The sequence below is a fragment of the Primulina huaijiensis genome, chromosome 18 (genome assembly GCF_012295235.1).
Source record: "Primulina huaijiensis isolate GDHJ02 chromosome 18, ASM1229523v2, whole genome shotgun sequence".
Lineage (NCBI taxonomy): Eukaryota > Viridiplantae > Streptophyta > Magnoliopsida > Lamiales > Gesneriaceae > Primulina > Primulina huaijiensis.
The window spans coordinates 6,724,486-6,739,136 of record NC_133323.1 but is presented as its reverse complement, the minus strand read 5'-3'; the positions used below and the strand labels follow the sequence as shown (position 1 = coordinate 6,739,136).

The following is a 14,651-nucleotide window of genomic DNA, read 5'->3' as shown; positions in this document are numbered from 1 at the left end:
CTAGGATAAAATTAATATGAATAGACATATTCGACCACAAACCGTTCCTTCCTCGCCATTCATCATGCTGCGATGCGCGCGAGCAAAGCTAGAACGCTGGTCTACTTATGCATCACGTAGAGAATAAACAAACGCATACACATACTATCTACTTGGTGTAATAGTTTAATAAAACTTAAAACACAAAACAATGCAAGAACATGTGAATGCAGTTTAAAGTTACCTAAACGAAAAAATGAAGGTTAGCATCCACTGGGCAAAAACTCGGCCATTCCGGCTCTGCCCCTATCCTTCCCACCAAGCGGAAGGCTTAAAAGACAGAATGCCTCACAGCACAATTTCAAAGATCACTTGTACAACAAACAAAGGACTCAAAATAACACCAGACACTAATTTTTTGAGCAATCTCTTGAAAATACAACAGATTTTTCTCTGAGATTTGCCATGCTAATGCAATTGCTAGATCACACATCATGTACAACAAGAGTGTAAGACTTTCCTTTCCACCAAACAAGATAGAAAAATTAATCCTAAGCATCAATACCGTTGGCGAGTTACATTTCAGTCATGGTGAAGGAGAATGCAAGATGACCGTGGATAAAGGAAGATCAACCACCCGTTAATAGCAATTACACTTATCGATTGAGAAGGCACTTGAAATTTACAATCCCGTCGATTCAATGAGCAAGCCGAGATGGAGGGAGATTTTCTCCAATCCTGTGAGTGGACGCACACTAAAAGGCTGCCTTCATAGGTAATAATGCATCCAAGAATTTCATATTTTTAAGAAGATATTGGTTCATATGGATATTGTAACCATGGATGTTTTAATGCTTCCATTGCAGAAGGCCGCTTCTTTGGGTTTGTTTCGAGCAGACGCGCAACAAAGTCGATGAAGCCTTGATCTCCCATTGGCAACCTATGTCTCAAGGATGACTTTTTGGGTATCAAATACTCCAGTTTGTTAGTGTCCTGAAAATTATCGAACCGATTACATGGTGAAAAAGAGTACAACAGCAATACAAATCATTCATGCATTCAATCAATACATACTTTGGGAACCTTAAAATAGGCATCCTTTTCAATTCTGTTTGTCAAGTTATTAGCATATGATAAGTTGGTAACAAGTTTTGCGTGTGAGTGGAATATAGCCAAGACATGGCATAAAATAAGTTTACCTGGTTTCTTTCATAAAGCATGTGATTTTTGGTGAAATATTTGAATGTATCTCGTCCCTTTGCAAGCAACTCTTGGTCGATCGGGCCTATGATTCCAATTACTCGAGCAAGTAGAGTGCCAGCAGAATCATTTTGAAAAAGCACCTACATGAATAAAAAATTATAACTCCATTTTAGAGTTCCAAGGAAGCAACGTCAAGATCATAATAATACAAACAATAACAGTGTTAGGAACACAATCTAGTATATTTGCACTTTAACAGATCAAATGAACTATATATATTGAAATATCTTTCCCAGAGAAGAAATCTTTTTACAAGGGATAATTCTCCCTTCACCCTAGCAACGCTAGTAACAAAACACTCAAAAATTAACTGAACGCATATCCCTTCCCTCTCCTCTCATTTAATTCTCCTCATTTCCTCTCCTTCCACGTACCTATGGGCCTTCTTAATCTTGTTAAATATATTATTGGGCCCGTAACAATACCGTCCTCCTTAAGATTAGCCTTGTCCTCAAGGCTAAGAGTTGGTAGTTGGGTTTTAAAGTTCCTTTTCTGCTTGGCTCCAGAATTCAAATTTGATAACATGTTGTCAACTTGAATTTCCACTTCTATGCGTGATTTTTCCAACACAGTCCTGGCTGGGAAAAGGTAAGCAATCTGTGGATAGAGTGAGGTAAAAGCCTTCGAAAGAGATGTGGAAAGAAACTCTTCTTGGTCCTCGTCGAAGGCCTTGGCCATGTCGTCAATAAATTCACATGTCACTCTGCTTTGTGAGTCATCACCAACTAAAGGCTGGAAATTCTTGTCGTTGCCACAGATATGCTCCTTGATTTCAAGTATAGTGTCTATTAACAGAGAAAGAGCTTTCTCAAAAAGTGGTCTCAGTTTCCCTTTGTCTGGAATGGAGCCGTTGGTTACACCTGCTGCCAAGTTGGTAAAGTGGCCTTGGACTTCTATTTCTCTCAACTCAACATGCCTAGTCAATAACAACAATGGTGAACCAATGGTCGTAACCTTAGGTAAGGTCTGGACCGTTCAGGCATTACACACGCAAAGGAGTTTTGACGAATTGAGAGCAGCAAATCAATAAATTGATCGCCATGAGGAGCACTTTTGCTAAGCTCAAGAAGACCTCCTTTTGGTGGAAAAACAACCAATGTTGTTTATGTCCACCCATTCCTTTAACAAAAACCTTTACTCCACAACTTTCATTCCTTTTACAAGAACCTTTACTCCACAACTTTCATGTAATTGACTTCATTATCAAAGGATTAACTTCTCCAAGTTCTTCCTCTGCCCGACTTGTGGATTGTGGCGCATACGCACTGATTTGGCTGGCCTATAACACCTCTTTGGGCCCCATGGATGATAAGGCCCAAATATTCTTCTACAACCCTAGCCCACTCCTGATCATCCCAAACTTTCATATCAATGGCCTGAAATAATACAATAACTTGAGGAGGAGGGTCATTGCTCTGTGTATTTTGCATCTGCTCCAACCTAACCCCTATCCCCTGAGTGTGTACGTCTTCTTTCCTCCCAAAAGTCCAATTCATCCGCTCTCACAAAAAACCAGAACCACATGTTGCACACGCCATCTTTCTGCCCCAAATTCTTCTTCCTGCACGGCCCACTGGGTTAGCCACATCCCACTCACTCCATCGTGATGCCCTGCATCCAGGCAGCGAGACCTTTTCACAGAGGCGTTGCCTTATCTGGAGGTTTCTTCTTAAACCATCGGAACCAAGGATGCGCAGGATCATTCATACAACTGAACGTGATTTCTGAGTGATTTGATCGTATAACCCATGGTTATTTCAGAGTTTGGTTCAGCCTCGAATGCCCCTCCAAATAGGTCTATTCCAGCAATCTCAGGTAAAACTCCTTGTTTGAGAACCTGCTTCTTCTTTATCTCTATGTCCTCAGATTTTTCTTCAATATTTTGCTTCCCTTCAATGATATGCAACTCCTCTGCCTTGATCATTCTCTTCGCCGGTCGAGACTTTCTCCTTAACAGCTTGCTTGTTGGGTTTCTCTTCCTCTTTGTTCAGCAACTGGTTATCAATCTTGTCTCCCACTTTGGCCCTTTCTTCTCCTCTAATTAGCTGCTCCAACCACCTTTTTAAATCTACCAACTCTTCACTGTGTTGCCTATTGAATTCACATTCTCCTGTAAATCCAGCAACATCGAGTTCATATCCTCTGCTAATTTCAGCACCTTTTCCTCCAATCCGCTAACCCTCACGTCAAAATCTGTGGTCGCCATCTTCTTCCCCGCTGAGAAATCCGTTAGGTCGGACCAATTTGTTAGGAACACAATCTAGTATTTGCACTTTAACAGATTAAATGAACTATATATATTTAAATATTTTTCCCATAGAAGAAATCTCGGTACAAGAGAATTCTCCCTTCACCCTAACAATGGTGGTAACAAAACTCTCAAAGAAGAACTCAATGCATATCCCCCTTCCCTGGCCTCTCATTTTATTCTTCTCATTTCCTCTCCTTCCACGCGAACTGTAAAACACCTATGGGCCTTCCGGAATTGGGCCTTAATCTTGTTAAATATCTAGGCCCAGTAATATTGGGCCCATAACAAACAGCAACATCATGGAAGTGTTCTAATAGTGAGATACTTGAAGAAGAACACGAAATGAAGCACGTTGCGCAAATTGCAGAATTTATAGACATGTAGCAATTTAGAGCCTGTTAGGTTTCCCAACTTTCAGCCTAAGACAAGCCCTGCCCTGAACTCAGATTCTGAATAGAACAACTAAACATCAGGTATGAAACATCAACTGCAAGAAAGTATTAGACTACACTTTTGCACAATACTCGAAGGAAATCAGAAACAAGTTAAGCAACAAGAATTTTCCTAGTACAAGAGTAAGGATGCAAGGAATACAAGGAGAGGTAATCACATCTACAATACAGTTAAGATTTTGAAATGTGTTCCAAGTACAAATGGAGTGTCAAAATCAAGAAAAGCCAAATAAGCACGAACCCAGATCTAAGAAAAGAAATAACAAGATTCATGATTTCTAGGTTAGTATGGGAAAAGAAAGCTATAAATTACCAAGTTGATCACAGATGAAAATGAACTAAGAATAGAAAAGCTTACATTGCCTGTGCAAAGTTCAGCCAAGATACAGCCGAGGGACCAAATATCGATCTTTTTGTCATATGGAAGCCCCAAAATGACCTCCGGAGCACGGTAGGACCTAGATTGAACATATGAGCAAAGGTGATCCGTCTCAAAACAACTACTTCCAAGATCAATAACCTTCACCTCACATCTACTGTAACTTTTAACCAATATATTCTCAGGCTTCAGGTCACAATGTATGAGGCCAAGACCGTGCAAGAACTGAAGTGCTTCCAAGCATTGAATTGTAATTGACTGCACAAATCCAGGCTGCAAAAGTTAGAGAGGAATACATAAAAAAAGATACAAGCACACAAGTGTCAGACAAACCTGCAGTCTTGGCATTGTAAAGTAGACTTCTCCTCCAGATTCTCTGTTGAATTTGTGAAACTCATACAGGTTTGCTTTAAGCAGTTCACATACAATCAACAAATGTTCCTGCATAAAGAACAAAGATCAATAAAAGCAAGATGAGCTTACAAAACATAAATTGCATTTACCATATCCCAAATAATTAAAAAAATGCAAAAATAATTAAAAACACACAAAACGAGTAACACACTTTGTTGGCAGCAGGGACATGTACCAGGAGCATACACAGGTAAGAAGATAGGCTTTTATGCATTGTTACCAAATATACTAAACTTGACGCGTAAAGTTGTTCAGAAATAATAAGCTATATATTAAACTATTTCTGAAATTTTGATTCTCATCTACGTTTTAAGCTGCTGAAGACGGCCCTGTCAGCCCCTAATGAAAATCATTTCTCTATTGTTAATTGCATTTTTTAAACAATGAAGCAGACACTCTAAAGCTTGCAGTGGCTTCATCAATGCAGTTGCACATCTTGTTTCAGCTAATCCTATCTTAGGCCCCATTTCAAAAAGCTGAAACTAGAGTGGTACTGAAAGCTCCCCAGAATATATAGAAAATATCAAAGTGCTATTATATCTTACAATAGGAAACAAGAAACAGTGTTCATCAATAATTACAAGGAATAAACTAACAACAAGGAGATCATCAGATATTCAGATTGCAAACCCTCTCCTTGCCCCTATCTTAAGAGATAACTCGAACTAACAAAATATTTTTCCCTAACTCCCTACACGTTCTCCCCACTCCCTCCCCCCCATATGCAGTAACTTAACTTCCGGTTTATTTTTTTGCCTTCTTGTGTACACTTTGTAGATTGGTGTTCATTGAAGTGAAGCACCATGAATAACGACATGCTAGAATCTAAACATGTATTTTACAAATTATTAAAGAACAAAACAAAATACATTAGTATATAAGTTCATTATATTGCATTCATCGTGAATTTTCTATCTCCATACTGGAGGCGTGCTTATAAATGGTCTGGAGCCTTTAAATCGCGCATCAACACTAGGGCTTTATGTTTAAGGAGCCTGCTTCGTTAAAGGACTGTACATTACCTTGTGTTGAGGTGCAAAGGCAGAGCCTTGCAACGAGTCTTAAGTCTAGATGCACACCTTGTGGGCTTTTAATAGATATGTTATGTTGATCTGAGGTTATTCGGAAATCAAATGGGATTTTGGTTGAGTGGATCAGCTGTAAGGACGGTAATGCGACATGTGCTTGTTGCGCTAGTCACCACAAGTCAGTCCTATCGAGTTCATGTTCACGCTAGGTGAGTGTGCTCGAGATGAGAAAATTTTGATTGCATGTACTATTATTTCCCTCATTTTAATGCCAACCAAGGGCTAATTTGGACGATTCTGCATGATTGTATCAATGACACAAAATAAGTATTTTGCCAAGCACTACATAACCTTTCAACATAATTCTTTTGGACATTTAGATCTGGCACTGCCTTTTCCCATGATAAGTAAACTCAAGAAAATAATTACTTTGAAATGAAGAAGGTTAGAAAAAAGAAGGAAATCCAGCCCACCATGGGGTAACCGACATAGAGAAAGTATGTTCAAAGTTCAAACCTTAGATCCAAGCTCTAAAAAATTAACGATACATACTTAGTAAACTATTAAAGAATAAAATATTGACAATTCAAGACCCCATAAGCGTTGTGTTCGCCAAAGGGATGAAGGAAATGCTAACTTACTCGATAATAGAAATAGTCATACAATCGAAGAAGATGATACTTGTCAGCAGGATCATGTTTGTTCACATACTTGAGAAGCTTGATTTCATCAAGGCTCTGATCGAAAAAATCCTTGTTGTTCTTTATGATCTTCACACAAACATCAATGCCTGTGTGAAGGTCATGTGCCTGAATGGCTTTGCTGAATGCAGCTGATCCAAGATACTCGGTAACATGATAGCGCCCAGCGATGACCGAATTTAAAACAACATTAAAGTTTTTGTCCTCCTCAAAGCCAGTTCTGAACAAAAAGCAGAGCATATAAGGAAACACATTCCAAAATTACACGTGTAAAAATGAGAGACTTGATCACTTGAATAAGTGGAATTTCAACATTAGGCAGTGTGAAGAAATGAAAACAATCATAGTGGAAACTAAATTTCATAAAAAGGTTAAAAAGGTGAAGTGCAAATATGCCACTTAACAGAAGAAAGCTACTTAAATCGAATTCTAACAAACTACAATTTGCAGCATGATAGGCTAATTAGAACATAAAAAGTACGTGGTTCCTGGTGATAACATAAACTGTACTCAATCTTGTGGAAAATTTTCAGAGTTATTAACTTTGCAGACAGTACATTTCCACAATACTTCAGTCAAAGCCAGTGCTTCATATCTTCCCATTCGCAAATCATAAAGGCTAAAGCTATGTTGCATAGAAAGTAGAAACAAGGTTAAATATAGCCAACAGTGTGCTGCACTCTCAACTCATGATATATTGCCACCAATACCAGAGATTGAACCCAATTTCCCAGTTTTTTATGAAATTGCTAAATTAAAACAAGACACATGTCAAAGTTTGCTGTAACCTGTGATATAATCATATCATAAACTAAAAAGTTCAATAGAAATTGAACTGCTATTGATTTTTAGTTTACGACAATCTATGGGGTGTGGAGACTAGCATAGCGAACCGCGGTAAGAGTTCGTTCACAAAACTTAATTCTAAATAAGAAGACCATTCATCATATTATGTGATCAGCAGCAAAAAAGTTCGCATGCCTGTTTTTCCTGTGAACAATCTTCAAATCGAAGGTTTCAAACTCCTCCTCTTGTGCTTTGATCTGCTTCACTTGCTCTTGCACAGCAGCAGCTTCCTCATCCTCCAACAATGCCGAAGGATCTTCTCCTCTTCCATCTTCTATGGAAGCATCCTTTTCTTTCTTTGCAAGTTCATTTTCGATATAACCATACTTTGAAAGAGAAGAAGGACTAGAATTTGCTGATTCCCCAGCATAAGCATTAGTTCCTTCCCTTGAACTCTTATACGGAGAAGAGTCGCTGCTTTTACGTCTTCTTGATAAAAATATGTCACCATTAGTCACTACAGACTCTTCACCCACACCATTGACTGCAGTGTCCTTGTTTGACAACAAAGATTTACCAGAACTTGCTTGCACCAACTTCCCATCTCTAGGAGGAGGAAAAGAAAAGCCCCCATCCATGTGGCTTTTTGCCTGTTTATATGCATTCCTGTCATTACACTTTACATAACTGTCAGAACTATCTTTCATTGTTCCGTGCATCTGTTTCTTGGATCTTTCACCAGTGTTCTTATCTGATTCATGCAGTGAGTGTCCAGATCCATTGAAACCACCACTGTGATAGTGAAAGTGCTCTATGTCCTCTTCACCACTACCTCCAACCAAACTGTCCCGCACTTCACTGCCTACGTCTGCAGCATCACTGCAGACTCCAACACCAATAGACCTAACTGAACCATGCTGATCATCATCCAAGCAGATATCATCCAGATTTGGCTTTCCACGATCATCCACGACCTTTCCATCTCTTAGCATTCTTAGTTCATTAGTCTGAGCGACAAAGCCCTGCCAGACAGGCTCTGTGCGCATTAAACTTAGCTCCACCTCATCCATCAACTTCCCATCATATGGACCAATCAACCCATTCTCATTACTTTTCTGGTAAATCTCCTTCTTTGTCAAACCAAGAGGATCATCTGAAGATACAGCTGGATCAACATTTTTTGAGAGCGAATACTGCTCTCCAGAGAAGTAAGAATCCTCATCAGCAAATGACCGATCATCTTCATCGTCCTTCTCCTGCTCCCTTTCTTTAAGGTCCGGAACACTTCCATGACCTGTAACCTTTTCGTTGTCGCTCGGGTAATCAATTTCATGAGCCAGAAACCAGGCCTCATCTTCAATAGGTTGCCTCATATATCCATCGTCGTCATCGTCTTCATACTCATCAGAGTCCCAGTACTCATTGGGATAGTCGATGCATTCACTCAATCCATCACCAATAGTTGCAAAACCAGAAACAAGGTCAGAAGCATCCTCGGTAATGCCTTGACTCACAGAGAGCCAACTCCCTCCTGTCCGTTTCCCTATAAAACAATACAAGACAACTTCATATCAAGGTCTCTTGGTTTCATGGAAGAGACAGAAGAAATGTTTTATTAATGATAATAAGATGGGATTGTGGGAATGAAAAGAGTGTAGAATAGTTCCGAGTATAAATTGATTTGGGGAATAAAAATTGAAAAGGAAAGGGAGAGAATAGACAACAGCGCACTCACGAGGAAATTACCTAACTTAGTTTACCCAAAATCTACTTCTATAAGTTCTCCCTCTCCAGATATCGTAGAAAGCTTGTTCCTAATCACACAAATAGTGAATCTCGTAACAAGTAGCATCAAGATTGTGATCAAGTAACTTTTGGTCCACATTGTTCAAAACAGGTAATATCTTATACAATTTGACATACTGAAAGTTTTTGGACGAACTTATTGGGGTGCATTTTTTTTAATGAGTAAGTGATCTACAAGTACACATCACACATTCAAAATTTTTTTTCTTCAATCCAATAATAAGTTCATAAATGGTTAAGCCGCACTTCTGATATTACACGACAATACTTTTCATTTATTCGCATTTGAGTTAATGGGGCAAACGATGGGCGGGATAGAAAAACTCATTGCGTGTGTTATCAGTAACAGCACAAAGAGAAAATGATCAACTAAATATTGAAGATTTCAGCGTCTACCTGAATGATTGACATCTTGGCCTATAGGCACATCGAGAAATGATCCAATGAGATAAGCGTTGTCAGCATTTAAAATCTTTGCATCACTATCATCACGCTCATATTTCTCCTCCCAATGGATATTGAAAGACTTGTCTTCTGAGTTAAGTCTTACTGGTGCTAGCCTTGGCAACTCTTCCTTTCGGTTCTCGGATGCAAGATGAAATTCTAATTCATCAAAACCTTTTGGCACACCCTGAGTCTTCCCAAAGTACAGAGCTCTTCCCACCTCATCCACTTGCTCCTTTATAGCTGTCCTGGAGTCGTTTTGTTCAAATTTTCTTTTCTCCTCCTTTTTATCAACAATGGAGACAGGACAATCATAACTGGTTGAAGTACCTTCCCTGGAGAAGGGAAAAACAGTTTTGATGGGAAAAGGCAGATGGGCAGATACATCACTTTTGGACCAGGAATTACCCACAATGTCATTTTTAGAGCTTGTAATGCTAGGCTCTCTTTGTTGATCAACTTCCTTGAGCTCACTTTTATCACTCTTGTGCCTCATTTCTACAATGGAGTCACTAACACTACCAGGCCAAAACAATCCCTTCTCACTAGAAAAGCAATTTTCCCCAGATTCGGAATTAACATTACAAATCTCAAGAGCCTCAGCTGAATTCATCGACGCCTTCCCAGTAACCCGGAATCCCAATAAATTATTTTCATTGGCATTGTCACCATCATTTTGATATGAAGGAACTGGACTATTGTTTGTGCTATAACTCCATGAATACAAATCAAGCACAGCATCATCAGCAGTTTTGGAGAAGGTAAAATTTTTATCACTGATTCCAACAAACTCACTGAGCTTACTCCGTTCTCCAACACTACCACAACTTTTCCACTTGCCCTCGGACGCATTTTTCCATGTTCCACACTCCACCTCTTTCACAATTATCTCCTCAGAAGCCTCAGCACTACTCAAAATCTTCGAATCATCCAAACCTTCTCCACCATGTCGACAACTTATCGCCTTCCGATCCTCTTCCACCACTTTTCCTGCATTCGCTTCTTCTCCTGACATACCAGCTGGCTCATTATCATTAAGAGTAAGCTTCTCAAGAATCCCGTTCAAATCGGGTCTATTGCTCAATTCACTGCGTAAAGCAGCCTCCGCCTTTCCAAATTTGTTCCTTCGCAGAAAGTCTAGTATCCCATCAACGGGATTAGAATCAGCCATTTATACAGATACAATTAGCTCAATCCAACCACCAGTTACTAGAGATACCACCACTCAGTTAACCCTGGAATTAAAAAACAAAAAGAGAGGATATCGAATATGTTAAACCAGATTCACTACTTTTCAAATCCATAATCAGAGATTACTCCCACAAATTAGAAATTGAATCGAGTAAACGGTCTTTAACTTCCACACACTGAATAAAAGAAACACGCATTACTCACTATAACAAATACCACAATAAAGGAAGAAAAAATAAATCTACAAGTACCATAATACTGAAACAAGAGCTAAGGAAAAAAAAAGTAGAAGCGGCACTTCATGGATCCCAACATAGAAAATTAGATTTACAGTCACCACACTTGGGGAAAAAAAACCCTTTTTATCGGGATTCAACATTAAAAACCAACGGAGATTGCATGAAGATCTGCTCTTTAACGAACCCTAATAAGCACCAATAGTTCTTCATAATATACAAATAAAAACCAAAAATGCTAAACGATAGCCACAACAAATCAAACGGGTAAGAAAACATGAAACAGGAAATAATATAATAGAGTAAACCTGGAGTAAAAACGAAGCTCATGGATCGAAGAATATTCCTCATGAGAAACCAAACACGGTGCTATTGAATACATTGCCCCAAACTCAAGAATTGGTTCAACAAAACATGGAAGCAAAGAGTAGTAAGATAAAGTTGCTAAAAAAATTTTAAAAAGAAAAGGAATTTGTCCACTTTTCTTATCAAATATTAGACATTTAATTTGAATCTTTGATGGTTTTTTTTTTTTTTTTTTTTTTTTGTGAAGTTAGGCTTTTTTCGGAATTGGCTTTGGGAGTTAAGTGGAACCCTTGTTTGGCCTGATTTTAATTGTTTAAGGTTTTGTCCGGTATTCGAATAAAATCAAATTTGATATTTTACGGTTTCATTATCTATGTTATCGAATTTCAATTTTAGTTATATATTTTTTATATCTATTGTTTTCAAATTTTTATTTTTATTTTTCATTTTAATCATTTTTTATACTGACTCTGATGCAAAATTGACGTTAACACTTCTTACGGAAAAAAATGTTGAAATAACTGAAATTATAATTTTTCATTTATGTAAACATAAATTAATGATTGATTCTTCTTCACTCCTATGTTACTGACCTAAGAAAGATCTAGCCTAGGCCAAGAATGAATTACATGAATAAGAATGTATGGTACAAGTTAGGCCACTAGTTGTACCAAACATATTCCATGCTCTAGCTTGACTCTTTTATATTTTATGATTTAATTTAAATTTTAGTAATATTTTTATTTTGAATGCCAAACTACGAACAAGAACATTTTGTTTTTGTTTTACTTATTTTACGATCACACAAAATATTCTTATTTCTTGTTCTCGGTTGTTATTTTCTTTCTGCTCGTGAACAAACTTGAGTCGTTTTATCCGACTTTTTCTTTGGAATGTTTCTAATTTTTAACCATAAAGAAAGTATATATTCTTTCTTTTTTAAAAAAAATTAAGAAAGTATATATTATATACGTATTAAAGGAGATAAATTGTTGTTGTAAAAGTAAGTTTTTGTACTTCTGAAAATATTGAGAAGAATGATAATATACATTACATCATTTTCTAACACGATAAATTCTAATCATTTTACATCTTGTTATCAGTTATTTTTGTAAGAGAATCATTTTTTGGTTCATTAACTTGTTCAATTTTAGGTTTTAATTGGTTTACTAACTTTCCAAAATCTGGTTTTGATATATGTTCTAATTTTTAATTTTCGACTATTTTGGTCCAATTTATGATGTGTCATGAGAAATGCTGACGTTCGAAAATTGCTACCTTTTTAAATGTCACATCAACAATTAAACAAAAATAGTCGAAAATTAAAAGTTAGCTAGTGTGCCACAACCAAAATTTGAAATTTTAATGAACAAAACATAAAACTAGACAATTCATTAGTATATCAAAAAAAAAAAAATCCCCTTAAAAAAAAAGTCGGATAAAATTTATTACACTTTTTTGTATATATGCATGATAATAAAATATGACAAAATAAATTGAACTAAATTATAAATGCTCTTGTATTCACCACATTTTACCCTTATCAATAATAATTTTAGATTCTCATATTTCAATCTAACATTGAGCAGGGAAATGTTGTAACAGCTGTAATGTCTAGACACCAACAAAAGAGTTCTAACAGGAAAATACGATGATTAAAATCATAATTGTAAAGGATTTCCAATTTATCTCTATTTCAGTTACACTTTCTTTTCTTTTCTTTTTTTTTTTTGCGGGGTGGGGTTTTAACAAATGAATCTCAAACTCGATATTTCGTCACAAACTAAGACCTTGGTACCTGACGAGCTATAAGTTTGCTTCTCAATCCAAACTTTTATATGTATAGCTGTAATAGAATTTCGATTCACCCGATGGATACGCTTGTTTTCTTCTCCATGATCCCTTTAATTCCCTTGGTATGTTGTCTTGAACAAGCTCCTATCGAAGCTTTATTTGCGCAACCTTTTACTTAGGATTAAACTAGCTAGCAATCTGCTCCTTATGCATCCAGTCCTGTAAATTTATCGTCTTCTCCTTGGTTAAGTGTTCGGGCTCGGCTTCGAATGTGGACATGAGAGCCTTAACAATCTGACAGTACTTCTCAGTTTAGCCATGGCTTCTCATGCCAAGCCGGCAGTCGTCGTTAGTTCCATACTTATAGGAATGCCTAGTATCAATATTAGTTATTGATTAAAAAAACTTGATTACGACAAGCGAAAGGGACTCGAAAGACAGTCGAAAAGTAGGAGGATGTTTTTCCCAAAGAAATGCCATCTGTATTGCCAAAATGGTGGATGTTAATTAGCAACATTTCTGGATTTATGGATAGTTCCAAGTACTCCAGCATTAACTTTTCTTTTCTTTGTAGTACTCACCAGGAGATGGCGATAGTAAAAGAGCTATATAGCCTGCAAATATCCTAGCATCTAACGATAATACAAAAATATGTGTGTCATTCATTCACGTCTTCAAATTCTAGATGACCCTCTTCGTGCCGAAAGATCAATGATCATCCGCAGGCGTCTCGGACGCTAAGGGTGTGCAAAACGGTCGTTTCAGATTGATTTTTATTAAATTTTGGTTTGGATTTTCGATTTTATATTTTTTGAAATGTATAATCCGAAAAGCAAGAGTGTATTTTCTTATAAAGGAAATATCAATACTAATAAAATAGAATATTGTCTGCCAAATTTATAGTTAAATTGTAGATAAATATTTTCAGAATATAAAGCCAAAAAAAATATGGGTTGATTTTAAAATTTAGTGTGTGTATATGTAAATGAGTATAATCCAAATTAATATTTTTATGTTCCAAAAAATTAAGATATTCGGTAAAAAAAAATTGATATAAAATAATAAAAATCCTTTTATATTTTTGTATTTTATAAAAAAAATGTAACAAAATATTGGAAAATAAAAAATTTGTACATCCCAACATTTTGTGTGTTAAATTAATTATATTGACGAATATCTTTTATGCTACTAATAATGCTTGGGTTAAAATATTAAATTTTAAGAATAACCTGCAATATTTTATTTATAGATGATAAAAATTTATGAAAACTTTTATAATATAAAAAATCTACTTTCTAACATTCAAAAATATTACATTTGTGTTTTTAATATCAAATTAAAATCTTGTAATATAACGAAAAAATAAATAAGAGTAAATTTTTCGAGTAAGAAATTTTATAACTAAGGTCTAGTGTTATTAACATTTTTTTAGAGTGTAAAGTAACATTTTCCATCCGAGTTTGCACTTTTGAGTTATGATTTGATCATGACTACAAATTCGGCTGTTATACGTTTTAAAATAGTAAAATACTAATGAATTGCTCATAAAATTGGAAAACTCTTTTACGATCTCTAAAAATATCGAACATTTCATCATTATACAGAATTAGAAATTCCAAAC

At 36.5% G+C, this 14,651-nt stretch overlaps 1 protein-coding gene across 2 annotated transcripts; it reads right to left on the bottom strand.

The window, feature by feature from the left end:
• Positions 1-351: 351 nt before the first annotated feature.
• Positions 352-11,488, bottom strand: LOC140964068 (uncharacterized). 2 transcript variants are annotated; one of them, XM_073423572.1, is made up of 8 exons: positions 11,239-11,488; positions 9,456-10,738; positions 7,449-8,796; positions 6,408-6,687; positions 4,658-4,765; positions 4,304-4,582; positions 1,179-1,322; positions 352-972 (listed from the first exon to the last, which is right to left on the bottom strand). In XM_073423572.1, exons 2-8 carry the CDS (start codon positions 10,672-10,674, stop codon positions 784-786), a joined length of 3,567 nt encoding a protein of 1,188 aa, XP_073279673.1. In that variant the 5' UTR covers positions 10,675-10,738; positions 11,239-11,488; the 3' UTR covers positions 352-783. The 2 variants fall into 2 exon arrangements, with proteins under 2 accessions (XP_073279673.1, XP_073279674.1); XM_073423573.1 differs by lacking the exon at positions 11,239-11,488 and adding an exon at positions 10,946-11,184.
• Between the last annotated feature and the right edge of the window lie 3,163 nt (positions 11,489-14,651).

What these genes read in the sequence shown, in the direction of transcription:
- LOC140964068 (XM_073423572.1), bottom strand. Translation starts at nt 10,674, where the DNA reads ATGGCTGATTCTAATCCCGTTGATGGGATACTAGACTTTCTGCGAAGG. An exon ending in ATGACTATTTCTATTATCGA is followed by an intron (nt 4,766 to 6,407) that starts GTAAGTTAGCAT and finishes TTCTTTATGCAG; the next exon opens with GAACATTTGTTGATTGTATG. An exon ending in TGCTTTATGAAAGAAACCAG is followed by an intron (nt 973 to 1,178) that starts GTAAACTTATTT and finishes GATAATTTTCAG; the next exon opens with GACACTAACAAACTGGAGTA.